General features: G+C 37.5%; 1 protein-coding gene across 12 annotated transcripts in view; it reads right to left on the reverse strand.

Moving 5' to 3' along the window:
* Positions 1-16,206, reverse strand: part of LOC132392693 (E3 ubiquitin-protein ligase HECW2-like) — a 305,761-nt gene that overhangs the window by 59,269 nt on the left and 230,286 nt on the right. For all 12 annotated transcript variants that reach the window (XM_059966929.1, XM_059966924.1, XM_059966920.1 and 9 more), the window contains 4 exons: positions 14,571-14,680; positions 12,659-12,779; positions 12,042-12,155; positions 6,684-6,836 (listed from right to left, as the gene is read on the reverse strand). In XM_059966929.1, the coding sequence (XP_059822912.1) occupies positions 6,684-6,836; positions 12,042-12,155; positions 12,659-12,779; positions 14,571-14,680 (498 nt within the window). The remainder of the gene's footprint in view (positions 1-6,683; positions 6,837-12,041; positions 12,156-12,658; positions 12,780-14,570; positions 14,681-16,206) is intronic.

A 16,206-nucleotide genomic window follows, 5' to 3' on the forward strand; every position in this document is an offset into this window, starting at 1 on the left:
CAGACATTTCTGCACAGAAAATGTAAATTTTGTATTTTAAGTTTCAGCTGGAAAATGAAACTTCCAATAAGACTGTGTTTGTGAGCATTTTGAAACTAACTGTATGTGACAGTATCACTATGGTTGAAACAATTAAAATATATCAACAATCTTGATATTCGAAAGATGGTGATGTTTATTTTAGATCAAATGTTAACTTAGAAAGAAAAATGATGTGGCAGCAATTAGAAACACTGTTACAAACAGTGTATTCAATGTTCAGCAGGTTGTGAGTTAAAAAAGGAAAGCAAGAATTAGCTATGTCACAGAATGCAATGTTGTATCACTTAGACAAATAAATAAAGTAAAAGGCTGTCAAGAGATTTTGCTGTTATTGCTTTAACAAAGAATTTCAAAGCTTTGATCTAGTATTGCAAAGAGCAAGTTAATAAATGTAACAATCCAATCAGCAACTACTGCCTGAAGATTTTGATAAATCCACAATATTGTGTATCATTAACTGTCTGCAACAATGTTTTAGAATATTTGGCATCTCTTTGTAAATTCCTTGCATAACACTGTTAGAATAATTGAAGCACTGTGGTACACAAAAGTAAAAATTAACTAATTACAGTCAGTATCTTGGTGAAACTGTTTATTGGAGTGACAAAGTGAAAGATCTGCTTGCATCTATAAATTCTCTCGTATATGCTGTGCCTACTATTCAATTCGTTCAACGTATGTAATCACTTGGATGATAAATTTCCTGACCATGAGTTAAGAGAATTGAAAGCTTTTGACCCTGTTGCTATTGCAAATGCAACCAGTTTTGAATCTTGAAAAGAATAATTGTATCACTGACAAAAAAAAATCAGCTACTGTTGCAAACTATGATGAAACTGTCTGGAAGTGACTGGTCAACATCTTCCAAATAGTCAATTATTTCATCTTACACTTATTATTTTTATCATAATTTTGCTTTTGAAACTGTGACTTACAGTCTGTAGTTCAATCAAGTGAGCTCACACTCTACTCAAGTGAACTAGCAAGGAAACTCAAGGAGAGAAATGATGGCATGAGTTACCACGAGGAAGAACTCTGAGATGAAATGAAGGGCCATGATTGACTGCATTGCTTGCCGATTAAAGCGTCAAGGAAGACTGAATCTTTGAGGCAAATACAAAGGACGGTGAATAGTTCTTGAAGGGACCACTGGGTTCGACCCACTGCCTTCGGAGGGGCCACTGGGTCCCGATGCTTTCGGACAATGTTATAAAGATTCTGCGATTTATGGATAGGGCTGTGGTTCCTGTTGGGCTCTTTCAGTTCTGTTTTTTTGTGCTCTCACCCTTTCTTTCTTTCTTGTTGCCGATTGGCAGAGTGGGGGTTTGGGGCTTGAGGTTCTTGCTGTTGTTTCTCAATACGGGTGATCTGTTAGTTTTGTGTGAGGGAGGGGCTGGGGGTTTGGAGCTTGCGAATTTTTGCCTCTCTCTTTTTGGTGTGTGTGGTGGGGGGGGTGGAATTGATGTCTTTCTTTCAACTATTTCCATGGCTGTCTGCATTTTAAGGCAAATCTCAGAGTTGTGTTTTGTATGCATACTTTGATAACAAAATGAACCTCTGAAAGTGTTGCCTCAAAATATGGCAACAATACTATGATTTCAGATTTGTCATTTCTAAGGAACTTAACAGTGGTTCAATTAAGACATTCACTGATATGTTTAACTACATGCTTAGAAATAAAGAACTTGAAGAACTGTCAGTTCTTGTTGATGTCATAGGATCACTGCAATTACAACTGGATCATTGGATAATTACAAGCAGGCTTTTTCCACTAAGGCTGGGTAGGACAACCAGAGGTCATGGGTTAAGGGTGAAAGGTAAAATGTTTAAGGGGAAACTTCTTCACTCAGAGGGTTGAGAACACATGGAAGGAGCTACCAGCGCAAGTGGTGCATGCAAACTTTAAGAGAAGTTTGGATAGGTGACTTTAATTATGAGTTTTAAAACAGTTGCAGATCTTTTGTCTGTTAGCAATACATAACCATATAACCATATAACAATTACAGCATGGAAACAGGCCACCTCGGCCCTTCTAGTCTGTGCCTTCTACTCTCACCTAGTCCCACTGACCCGCACTCAGCCCATAACCCTCCATTCCTTTCCTGTCCACATAGTTCTCTTTTAGAACTGAAAATTCCTCTTTTTTTTAAAACTTAAGACATGAAAATGTAAAAATCCAATCCAAGGAACAAAAAAGAATTCTCTAATTCCCTAAAAATTTGATTGCCTGGTATTCCATTGGGATTCCAGCATGGGATTTCAAACAATCAGTATATCTGTTTTTAAATAATTTTACCATCATCACCTAAGTTTCTGGTTCTTACAAAGACAATTAGAAGCATAGGGAACTGCAGAATATGACACCAAACATTTTCTGCAGTTTGCAAAAGGCTGTTTGCCCCTCCCTGAATATCTTTCAATGTAAGAGAAATACATTACTGTAGTGTTAAGGTGCCATCTGGTGGTCATTGATTTGTCTTGAAGCACTGCAGCATTTTTATTGAACAATTAGAATGAACAAACTCTTTCAATTATAAGAAAGCAGTCCTTTAATTGTGCATTCTTGAATGTATGTGCTGAAAGCCCAAATGTTTAACATACAGATTTTATTGCTGATAAATAAGACAACAGTATACTATTGTTCAATGAGTTCTCTGATATTCTAATCTTTTCATACTTATGCACTCAGTGGCCACTTTAATAGGTACACCTTCTCATTAATGCAAGTATTTGATCATATGTCAGCAACTCAATGCATAACTGCATTCAGACATGATTAAGATGATTAGTTGTTGTTCAGACCAAATATTAGAATGGAGAAAATGTGTGATTTAAATTACATTGTCCTTGAAATGGTTGTTCATGCCAAACAGGGTGGTTTGAGTATCTCAGAAACTGATGTCCTGGGATTTTCATACACAACAGTCTCTAGAGTTTACAGAGAATGTTCTGAGAAACAAAAACTATCCAGGAAGCAGCAGTTCTGTGGGTGAAAACGCCTGGTTAATGAGGGAGCTCTGGGGAGAATGGCCAGACTGGTTCAAGCTGACAATGACAACAGTGACTCAGATAACCACACATTATAGCTGTAGTGTGCAGAGTATCTCTGAATGCACAACGTTGAACCTTGAAGTGGATATGTTTAGCAGAAGACCACCATGAATATACAGTGAGCACTTTATTAGGGGGTGTGTGTGTGTGTCTGTGTGTTAGTGTTATACTTCCAAACAATACATAATATGGTTAATTGGACCATAAGATCTAACTGAGACAGGAGACGAGCAACACACACAAAATGCTGGAGGAACTCAGCAGGCCAGACAGCATCTAGGAAAAGAGTACGCACAGGTCAACATTTCAGGCCAAAACCCTTCAGCAGGACTGAAGGAAAAAATTCTTTGTAGTTCCTAACTTGTGCAGTAGTGAAATCATTTGACAAGCATTGTCCTTCTTGCCATGTGCTTTCATAAATTTAATTTGGTGCATACATTTTCCCGGCTTTTTCTCCAGTCTTGCTGACGGGTTGCAGCCTGAAATATCGACTGTATTCTTTTCCTGCCTGGCCTGCTGAGTTCCTCCAGCATTTTGTGTACGTTGCTCGGATTTCCAGCATCTGCAGATTTTCTCTTGTTTATGAGACAGGAGACAGTTGCTGAACAGTTTATAACTAACATCAGTTGCATGCACCTGGGTGGCCGTTAGACACCATACTGTGCTTAGAGTGAATAGTTTTTAATTAATGCCAAAATTGACAATTGCATGCTTGATACGTCAAGCAGGATAGACCGCAAGAAAAATGGAATTACACGAGGTGCAACAGAGAGAATCCCAAAAATTAAAGCATGAAGTTAAGGTTCCAGATGTTGAAGAGGCTCTCAATCAATGGTCTTCCACTGTAACTGGACAAGGAGTGTGTGTTCAAAAAACAAGTTAGGCAGCTAGCTGAGAAGGTGGGTCACGAAGATTTTAAAGCAATATATGGTTGGTTGTCTCGATGGAAATAATAGGCATCCATTAGTCTGGAGAGACCATGAATTTGTGCTTTGGAAAGTTTCCAGGGTGCAGGCCTGGGCAGGGTTGTATGGGAGACTGGCAGTTGCCCATGCTCTCCACACCACCGATGTTGTCCGAGGGAAGGGCAAGAGCCGATACAGCTTGCAGAACAATGTGTGGTTAAGTGCCTTGCTCAAGGACATAACTCAGCTGAGGCTCGAACTAGTGACCTTCAGATCACTAGACCAACGCCTTAACCACTTGGCCACGCGCCAACAATGTACGCACCAAATTAAATTCAAGAGAGCACATGACAAGAAAGACAATGCTGATGAGATTATTTCACTATTTCAACAAGTTAGGAATGACAAAGAATTTGAAGGTATCAACAATCACCTTGAATGTTACAATGAAAAGCAAGATTTGGAGGATGCAATCATTGAAAGCAATGTATCAAAACACCAAGGCGGGAAATATGAAGACAAGGAAATTAATGAAGGTGACAGATCTAAACTTGTACTCGTGACTACACAGGTTGCCAGGAAATTTAATGTTGAATTACAACACTTCTTCATGCAGGAAGGCAATGAATACAGTCCATTATCTGCACTAGGTGTCTGTGCTGATTTTGTTCATTTACAGTCAATAAAAACACTTTGATGAGCATTAGGAATAATATGCAGCTTTATAGTACTGTAGTAGTATTGGTAATGTTCTAATCTGTTCTGTATCCATTTAAATACACAATTTGTTAGGGTTTAAGTGTTTTCATGAAATTCCATCTAATTAGGGCAGAGGCATAATTGGTCAAAAATGTACTTGTCCCAATATGTCCCAATTAACCAGAATCCACAGTGTATCCATTTAATCTTTAAGCACTACAATGGATTCTTATAGTCCTTTCATTAAAAGAGAATATGAATAGACTTTCTTCTTGTTCCTTTGGCAATGTACATTAATGCCAAATTACTGAGTCTCTTGCCATTGTAAATATCTTTTATCAAATTACCTTATTAAAATCTCTTGGGCCTTACTGTTATTTCCATAATTTAGAATGCTAATTTTGGTCCTCAGGTATAAATCAGTTCTAATTTGCTTTAAGATCTACATGAAACTTCCATGTGAAAAATACTTAATTCTCTGGTCTGAGTTTATTTGCATAATCAGCAACTCCAACTATAAAATCAAGCAGGTTACATTACAGCATCACTATGCAAAGGGAGCATGAACCAATGAGTATGGAAGAGACAGCAGGACAATAAGAGAATAAAGATTCAATAAGCTTCAGGAATGTTAATCCTTGCTAGCCACTTTTGCCAACACTGTAAGGCCAAGTGAGAGAAAAATAAATCTCTAAAATCAGGAATCAGTGTGGTATTCTCAGACTCTGGCAAAGACAACCAGAGGCAGATCAGTTTCCAGTAACCAGCTTGTTTCCTTTTGTACAGCTTCTTTAGGATATTTATTTTGGTAGTTCCTACCAACCAGTTCTAGTCACATCTGTGCCACTCTAGCCAGTATAATACAAACACATAATTTTCTGCAGTGGCATCTCTAGTGGCTCTGCATCAAGCTTCCACAATGGTGAAGAACCAAGCCGATGCCCTCTGATTTTGTTAAACTAGGGCAGATCATACATTGTCCAAAATGGCTGACTGCCTGCTGCTGCTGCGTCACAATGTAACTTCCAGCTTAGCTTTGAGGCAGACTTCCACTTAGAGTCTCGATAGCTAGATTTACAACTAATTTACAGATTTAAAATACGAAAATCTATCACTGAGGATAGTAGACAGCACAGTACAAGTCAATGCCTTGCCATTTACAGACATTAATTCTCCATGTACATTATCTTTTCTTTTGCACAATTTATTTTCATTTCAGCTTTCCAGATTAAAATAAAACATCAAAGAGAGCTCTTATCACCAACAATTAATTTTAAAATGGATGTCAGAGTATCTTGGTTCCTTGATCTTGAAGAGTACATTTGTGAGCCAGACTCTAGAGATTACAAGCTTAAATAATTTGGAAAATAAATGGAACATTTTAGATTAGCCTTATTCTGTTTTGGTAAATAATTTACTTCCCCTAAATAACTTTAATCAGAGTCACAGAAGAACCGTACAGCACAGGAACAGGACCTGCATCCCATCAAATTCATGCTGAGCTTTGTGCCCTTCCATACTAATCTCATTTTCCTACACTTGGACCATTACATTAACATAAAAAAACTGGAGGAAAATCAGCAGGTCAGGCAGATTCAATGGATAGAAATGCACAGTTGAAAATTCATCTGGACCTGAAATGTTGACTGTGCATGGTCTTTCAGAGCTGCTGAAAGACCTGCTGACTTTCTCCAGCATTTTGTGTGTTGCTCCAGATTCCACATCTACTGTTTCCTGCATTCCTTCTATGCTTAGCCTGTCTAAATGTTTCTTATATGTCTGATTCCATCAGATCCTCTGGCAGCACATTCCAGATATCAGCCAGGTGCAATGTATTAGAACACAGAACATAGAACTCATAATTCTTAATAATATTTTAATTTTTCTCCAGATTCCACTTCTGTTATATTAATTGTATCAAATTATTTTTCAATTTAGCTTCAATTTTACAAAAACATTTACACAAATCTGGAAAGAAGTACTTACCATTCATGATGATTGTCTACAAAAGCAGACATCGGGCTGATTTGCACAGTGTAAGTATCATTAGCAGAATATTCAAACAAGCCATAATATGGATTGAAGAGTTCTCTGGAAACAAGAAAAAAGAACTCCCGCGAGGGGCCACTGTAATCCAACCTGAAAGAAAAATTCACCAGTGATTGCCTCAACACATAGGTACCTTAAGTAATTATCTTCATACTATCTGATGCTTTCCTCTGTGTTGCATTATTGTTCATGTCAACAAGCAATTTATTATTCCTCATATCAATGTATTCTCTAATTAATTATTTATAGTAACCATGGGAAATTATTGGGGAAAGCACATTATAGTACAGTATTCATTCTTGCTTGGTCTAACCCTTCCCACAATTTCACTGCTGTTATTGCAAAGCTGACACAGTAAGGGTCTGGGTTTAACCACAGTAACTCAATAACATTGCTAAATAAGCAGCGAGGTTGCTTGCAAAGCTGCTGCCTAACAGCTTCAGTGAGACAGGTTCAAACCCGAGTCTATGCAGTCTATATATGGAGTTTGCAGATTTCCCAAGCATTTCCTCTGGCAGTGCTGGTTTCTCCCACATCTCAAAATGGATGGTTTGGCCGGTTATTTGTCATCATAATGTACCCCAGGTGTACAGGTCAGTGACTGGAATCTTATTGGAGGGGAGCTGATTGGACTGCATTTGGGGAGAATCAGTGTTAAAGGCATGTTTATTGGTTAGCATGAATTCAGTAGACTGAGGGGCCTGTTTCCATGCAGTATCTATTTAACAAATTCAATGCTCAATTAAGAAATACAACAACTAATAGGAAGCAGTTTAGGACATCATAGTTTATGCATTCAATGATATTAGACACTAATCATTCATTCACTTTAAAAACAAGATGCTTATCTCAATGACAATACATCACCTTTAAAAGATTTTAAGCTTGACTTTTGTCACATTTTAAAGAAAATAGTTTTAACAAGAAACAGTTAGATTTATAAATTAATAAATATTAAACCACCCAAGGCACTGAGAGTAAAATGCAATTTTTTTCTTCCATTAATGTCAGGAGATAACTAAAGAGATGGTCAATGGAATTGGTTTTTATATCAGATCTTACTGGTGGACAGTGATGCTGACAGAGAGAATTAATGAGGGAATTCCAGAGCTCAGAGCTTTGGCAGCTGAAGTCACTGCTGTCAATGGTGGGGAAATTAAAATTGGGTCTAATCCAGAAACTGGAATTGGAGGAGCACAGGTACCATGAGGTTAGAGGGTTAGTAGACAGGAAGAAGGCCCTGGAGGGATCCGGGTGTTCTAAATTGAAACATGCCACATGGGTCCATTGGGAATCAGCAGGAATAAAGTGGGACAGGATGGCAGTACACATTTAGATGACCTCTAATTTACTGAAATGAAATGAGGAACCTGGTAGGGTTTGGGAAATGTCAAGTCAATGCTTAACAACAATGGTAACTGAACGTTTTACCAGATAAGCTGAGGCAGATTATTGGTTAATATTACAAAGGCAGAAATAGGCATGAATTTATGATCTGAGATTTTCACAGAGCAGATGAGTGTTTGAATAAATAAAGGTTCCTGATAGAGACAAATACAATGGTTTCAATCTTCCCAACACCAGTTCAAGCAGAGTTTTACTCATCCAGCATTCCTTCCTCAGATAAGCATTCTGATAACTTTCAAACAACGGAGAGGTCAAGAGAGATGTTAGCAAACAAGAAATAGGTGGCAATATAGACATAGGACAGAATATTGATGAGGAATTGGAGAGAAGCAGGTAAATCCTTGTGGAACAAGGACAGTATTTTGGGAACAAAAGTCATTGTCATGATCCCCTGTGCATGACTGAATAGATAACAACCAGAGGATTATGATCAAGACCCACTGCATGAATGATCCTATGGTCAGTCATGTAAAGTTTGGGGGGGGGGGCATTTTTAGGTAACTTGCAATACATAACAATGACACAGAATGTCATATATTATAAATCATTTTGATTAAAGGAGTTTTGGTTACTCAGCAATAGTGGGAACCAAAGGAAGGATTCAAAGGAGGAGTGCTATAAAAGTTGCTTTAGCTTGAGGGATCCAATGAATTGAAAAGTTAGGAAAGAATAATGAAGATAGGCACTAGTTTTAAAAGCTAGAGGGTCAAAGGTTAGTTTTATGAGAGAGGTGATGAAAACTCATTTAAAAGTTCCTGATGAGAAACAACTGCTCGCAATACCTTATTATAAAGGGTAGGAAGGCTGGTTAACTATAGCATTCAAGTTATTTCAGTTTCACAATTAGAATGGTCAAGGCAAAAACTTCAGTGCAATGCAAAAGGAGAGCTATTAGAATCACCATTCTTTGTCGAAGACATTAAATTTGAGGTTTAATTTGCTTGTTTGGTGCAAATTAAAGATGCCAAGGCACTATTCAATGAGGGGTGAAATCTTGCTGAGTGTCTGTGCTGACAATGCTCCTTCAATTAACATTACCAAAATTACCTCCCTGCTATTCGCAGTATTATTATAGAGAATGGCTGTTTGAATTGCCTACTTACTACAGTCACTGTGTTAAAAATTATTTCATTGTTTAAAATGCTTTGCAAAGACTCGATAACAAGAAAAGGTACCATATAAATGCAAGTAATTATTTTTCTAATTTCTCTTTCAGAAGCCATTTACTTATTACAGAAGGTGACAGCTGAAAGGTTTTATCCAGCACTGAAATCACAATTTGCACTAATCATGTGTATTCATTATGCTGATCTACAGGTACATGATCTGAATTATAACTCGAGTCTGTAGTTCAATATAATGATTAGCAATACTAACTAGAGTGAGTCCTGCCTCAAAAGCTGTTCTTTAGCCACTGATTCCATTTCTCTGGTAACAGAGAGGAATTGAACCAAACTATCTGCAAATTTTGCCTTTATTTTGACTATTGTCAATGAGCTTTAGGTCACATTCATATATTCACTAATAACTTCAGTCCAGCTCCACAGAACTGGCCAGCAACTCTCCTGCTTCTGTTCAAATGATGCAGATGAATTCAAACTTCCTTGTAACCCCTTATCTTGATTACTTCAAGTCGTTCCTGGCCTGCTTTCTTCATTGTTATCCTCAGTAAACTTTTAAGTCAATCAAAACAGTGCTGCCTGCCAGTTTGTTTGCATTAACTCCTGATCACTAATCATGACATTTTCAAAAGATCTGCATCTCAAGATGGCATCATTAAGGGCCTAATCATCTAGGACATGCCCTTTTCTCATTACTACCATCAGGGAGGAGGTACAGGACCCTGAAGGAAATTCAATGCTTTACGAATATTTTCTTCTCCTCTGCCATCAGATTTCTGGATGGTCACTATTCCTCTGTTTATTATTGTAACTTAGTCATTTTTATGTCTTTCACTGTACTACTGTCACAAAGCAATATATGCCATAATGTATGCTAATAAACCTGATTCTGACGTCCTCTGCTCACTGACCCACACTAGGCTCCATATGAGTAATACCTTGATTTTAAACTGCTCATCCTGGTTGTCAGTGTCTCATATGGTTTTTCCCTTTCATAACTCTGTACAGTCCTCCACATTATCTGTGGTTCCCAATTCTAGCTACTTGAACATCCGCAGCACTAATCACTTGACTACCAGCAGCTTTGCCTCTAGTTGCCAGAGCCCCAGTTATGAAATTCTCTCCCTGAATTTCTATCTCCTTCTTCTGCCTGGAGATGCTTCTTAAAATTATCTCCATGTACAATCATTTTTCATTTGCTATTTTATTTTCCGGTGACAGAATGTTAAATTTTGTTTGATAACACTTCTACATAGTGCCTTGGGCTGTTTATGACATTAGAAGCACTATATAAGTACACACTGTCAATATTACTTACAGTTAGACAAGTTTAATCTACTGTGTCTTTTTGAAAGTCCCTCAGGATCACGGATGAATTTGTCCGAATCCTGAGATGACTGATGAGATCGATAAGGGAGCAGTTGACTCTTTTCACACAGGAGCCTGACAGGGCAAGGAAGTGGGTGGTGTGTGAGGAGATGTGCTCCTTCCACAGTTTATGCAGGGTTTCTGGGTGCTTGGGATAAATGGACTCCAAGTTCTCAGTGCCATCCTGAATGTTGCCTCGCCATTTTGAGTAGACATGGGCCAGAGGATTCAAGAGACAGTGAGACTGCTGCATTTTTTTCCAAGCAAGCTTTGAATGCATCCTCAACTCAAAATGTCAGCACTTCTATCTCCCTCACAAATGCTGCTCTGTTAGCAGATTCCCTCACCGCTTTGTCTCTTGCTTCAGAGTCTCTTCAGAGTCTTTTGAGTCTCTATGAATTTTTTCCACTGTTCACCAATGTGGTGAACTACATATACCTGTATGGACACGCCCCGTGCTGACTGCTTATGTGGCTCCTCCCACAGACCACTGTATAAAGGCGATCAAGGCCTGAGCCTGGCCTCTCAGTTTCCAGGATGTAGTATGGTGGTCACTCACTGCTTGTTCCTTCTTCCAGTCAATAAAAGCTGATGTCTCGCCTTCACGTCTCAGAGTGAGTTATTGATGGTGCATCACCCAAATAATCTCTTCCTGTGACAGACCTCAGAATAGAGCACTACTTCAGGCTTTCTGCCTTTTGGCATGCAAATTCCATGGCCTGACAAACAGGACCTCGGGCTAGGGAAGGTACAAATGATGGTTTGCTTTCCAGTAATTATAGGAATCACATGTCTGTAAGGCATAGAACCGGAATTAGGCCATTCAGCTCATTGAGTGTGCTCTGCCATTAAATTATGGCTGATTTATTATCCCTGTCATTCTCCTGCCTTCTTTCTGTAATGTTTGATGCCCTTACTAATCAAGAACTTATCAATCTCTGCTTTAAATATACCCAATGGCTTGGCCTCCACAGCCATCTGTGGCAATGAATTTCTCAGATTCATCACCTGCTGGCTAAGGAATTTTCTCCTCATCTGTTCTAGAGGGATGTACCTTTTTTCTAAGGCTGTGCATTCTAGTCCTAGTGCCGCACCCCTCCCCCCTACTTTAGGAAACATCCTTTCCACATTGACTCTATCCAAGCCTTTCAATATTCAGTCAGATTCAATGAGGTATCAGGTGGACAATGGAACAAACTGAACAGAAATCTTATTACACTTCCATAGTACTGATATGCTAGGTAATGAAGTTCTAATCATTATTGATCATCTTCCGTACAAATATACAAAGCAATATGGGAGCAAATGTGAATGAAATAGATTCCATTTATTAAATCTTAACACATCCAATATTAAACATAACAATAACAACGTTATGATAATTTGTCTACATACTCACCCTTCCTCCCCAACAAATGTAACATAGAGTTTATTTCTTTGAAGGTCTTTCCTGGAACAGCCCATAATTTGATTGAATGCATCTTCAAGCAAGTGATCCCTTCTGATGATCAACCTTTATTTAAAAAAAAAATGGTGTTTACTTTTGAAAAAGAGCAATACTAGAACAAGCCATACATATCTTAATTTCGTCTCAAATGTGAAAGTAAATAAGCACTCAGTCAATATCCTGAACCCCAAGCTATTTACTTCTTGTGTTCTGGAGATGGTAAACACCTTTGAACAGATTATACTGCACTATCCCGGATGGATTGTTTTTTAAAGAGGTGTAATATAAACCCACCATCTCAGAATGATTCAATACTATGCAGAACAAATGGCTGAGAAAGGGAAAATAGAATCTTCTTCAAATCTAAAGAATGTGGTTTCTTATATTCATTGCTGTTGACAAATACTTTCTGATACACATAAAACATCAGAATAACATTCACACAGCACAAGAATCACTGGTCAAAAACATTGTGTCAGGTTCATAAAATTACAGACATTTCTATTAATTCCCCAACATTCACACCTTGATACAATGCTGTTGTAATTTTAGTCCTGTAATTAACTCACTTTAATTTCCCTGGTCCTTGTCCATAGCCTTTTGTTTCAAGCTTTCTGTAGAAGTTTCTGAGCTTAGCTTCGAAGTCCCTCTTGTAAGGAGCTGGAGCTCGGGCATTGGCTCGCTGGGTACCTGTAAAAAAAAAAGAAAATGTGTTTAAACTCAGCTCCAAATACCCTCATCAACCCCATGTCAAGACATCACAAGATTTGAAATTACTGAAGTGTAGCAAAAAGTTCAACAATTGATGCTGCTGTTGCATGTCCCAGTCAGCTTTATATGAATGCTAAGATTTGTAAGCAACTAAATCAATCACTTCACTATAGTATTGATAAAGGATTCAATTTCAAAAAAATTAACCCATCTTTCTCTTTTAGATGCTGAATTAAATGGGAACTATGTATTTTCTGTTCTATCTCTGGCTTGACTCCAAAGAATACTCCATAAAGCAAGGAGATAAGAACAGGCCAGTCTTTTGTAACTGAGGGCCACTGGAAATTCTTCTATCAATAGGTAGTGAATCTCAGGCCTTTTCTGTCCTCCAATGGTGTTGGAAGCAGATCATTTATAGATAAATATTTGAATGATTGAGGAATTGGGGGCTATGATGAACTGGCATGTTGAGTTGAGTTCAGCGTTAATCAGCTATAGTCATACTGAATGGGCAGGACAGGGCAAGCTTGAAAGGCCTTGTAGGCTAGTCCCCCTCTATTCCTTTGTGCTCTAGTCCACTGCGCACAACAGGAATGTTTCCATTCACTGCCAATTTGAAAGTGTAAAAATTAGCTTGGAAGATGGTTTAACAGGAAAAAGTTATTGGGTTAATTTTCTCATATTGTTGGGTCTATGCTGAATTTATTTTTTTTTTTGCTATCAAGTTGATGAAAGGAATCACCAGAGTCTTGCACTGCAAAGGCATAAGCTGGAAATACAGTAAATTCTTCTGGTCTTTATGCTATATTCTCTTCCAGAACCAATAATGAATGAAATAATTCTGAAAAATTCCAAGTATAAATTCAAGAAATCGGAAATAAAAACAGAAAATGCTGGAAGTACTCAGCAGGTCATGCAGTAATTATAGAGAGAATAACAGAGATAATGTTTAAGGCTAATGATCTTTACTTCCAGCACATTTATACTCTTAATCCAAGGTAAGTGAGTTAGAAGTTCACCGAATGGGTATCACAGCAACCGACTAGCTTTTTGTATCTCCTGATAAGAAAGCTTTGGATATCTCACTCAGAACAAAAGGTAGCTGATAAAAAAAAATCAACATTTCATATTTTATTGCCAAAACATTTCACAGTGCAATACTCTCTGCAAATGTTCAGACCACCTTCATTGTTAGAGGAACTGCAAATGGCTGAATCTAGTCTTTAATTATGAAAGAAAACATGTGCAATCAACAAGTGAAGCCCTGTGCACTCACTATTCAAATCATTTCACAGAAATATCCAAAGTTGGAAAGTTCTCACATTTCAGTAAATTCTTTAATCCTTCCTCAGTTGACTATAATATTATTGTTTTCCCCACTCTCTTTAATTAAAAATTCATCTCCATAAATCAATAATAACAGCACTGTCACAGATAATAAAATATTTACAGGCCAAAATCTCTTGGCAATTAGGATTCCTTATTGTTCAGTTCCAAGATATGTAATTTAATTCACGCTTTCTAACTTTTCCTTCTGGATCCTTTACACCTTTACTTCTATTTGATCATTTCCCCCTATGAATTTTTCAGCATCTTTCTTTAATTAAGAATGCTTTGCAATCAAACATACCAGCTAATCAGCATGGCTGATAAATTTCTCTACAGAAACTATGTTATTACTTTGTGCCGAAGAGAGGATTGCTCATATTTACACCTTGCACCAGACTTCATTACTTTTGTTGATATATGGTTAGGTTATCTTGCATTTACCTGGGGAATTCTGAGGTGATGATGCAGGGGATCCCCGTGGAGACTGGCAATAACTGGGGTGAAGTAAGGCATGAGGTGGCACGTAGGACATAATCTCATCTTCAAACAAGCTAAATAGGAGAGATGACAATGTACACATCATTACTTTTAAAGATATGCTTTCCCTTTGTATAGTTTTTACAACTGCATCAGAATATTTTACATATTAAAATATTAATATGGGACTCTGATGATTTTTCAATAATTATTTTTCTTTCTGATTTCAACTCTCGCCACAGATTTCCAGACCTGGAGTTTTTCAGGCACTTTTAGTTTTAGCTCTTCTCAGGCTTCCAGCTGGGTACAGGTATCGATTATAATCAACGTTTGTATGCCAAACTCCGCCACCTTCGTGAAGGTGGTGGAGTTTGTCATCGAAACCTCAGCTATAATCGATACCTGTATATGGCATCGACTCTATGTCTACTTGATATTCTTCTGTATGTGACTTGCCTTTGTATTTTGTACAGTTGTCTCCCTGTTTCACTCTCACCCCAGTGCTTCTGCCATGTCTCCTCAAAACATGTTTTCTTTCTTTCTTTTTAAATCTTTTTATTAATTTTAAACAAACATAAATGAAACATGAATACAGAGAGTTTGAAAGTACATAATTAACAGGTTAAGTATACATTCATATAAATGATAATCCATATATAATAACCTCCCAAACTCATAGTAATTATGAAAAAAGGGAGTAAATAAGAAGAAAAAAAATCCCCAAAAAAGAAAAGAAAAAAATACCTAACCAACATGGGCCATTGCATTATGTCAAATATACACAGTAGCGTCAATAACTCCGCACCTCCATCCAAATAATTAAGGATAATAGAATCAGGGTTTAGGAAAAGTCAGTTTAACTGATATGAAAATGTTGGATAAATGGTCTCCAAGTTTCTTCAAATTTAACTGAAGAATCAAAGACAACACTTCTAATTTTTTCTAAGCTCAAACGAGAGATAGTTTGAGAAAACCACCGAAATATAGTTGGAGGATTAATTTCTTTCCAGTTCAATACAATAGATCTTCTAGCCATTAATGTAACAAATGCAATCATCCGTCGAGCTGAGGAGGATAAACAAATATTATCCACCATTGGTAAACCGAAAATTGCAGTAATAGGTTGCGGTTGCAATTTGATATTCAGTACAGTTGAAATAATACCGAAAATATCTTTCCAATAATTTTGCAAACAAGGGCAAGACCAAAACATGTGGGTCAACAAAGCTACTTCAGAATAACATCTGTCACAGGTTGGATTACCATAAGAGTAAAATTGAGCAAGTTTATCCTTGGACACGTGAGCCCTATGTACAACCTTAAATTGTATTAGGGCATGTTTAGCACAAATAGAAGAAGAATTGACTAATTATAAAATTTTCTCCCACTGCTCAGTGGGTATAAGACAATGAAGTTCTTTTTCCCATTCCTTCTTAATTTTTTCTGATACTTCTGGCTGTATTTTCATGATCATGTTATAAATGGTGGCTACAAAACCCTTCTGGCAAGGATTCAGAGCTAAAAAATTTTCCTTAATGTCCATTGGACATAATTTCGGAAAAGACTGTAACATATGATTCAAGAAATTTCTAACTTGCAA

The sequence above is a fragment of the Hypanus sabinus genome, chromosome 4 (genome assembly GCF_030144855.1).
Source record: "Hypanus sabinus isolate sHypSab1 chromosome 4, sHypSab1.hap1, whole genome shotgun sequence".
In the NCBI taxonomy this organism is placed as follows: domain Eukaryota; kingdom Metazoa; phylum Chordata; class Chondrichthyes; order Myliobatiformes; family Dasyatidae; genus Hypanus; species Hypanus sabinus.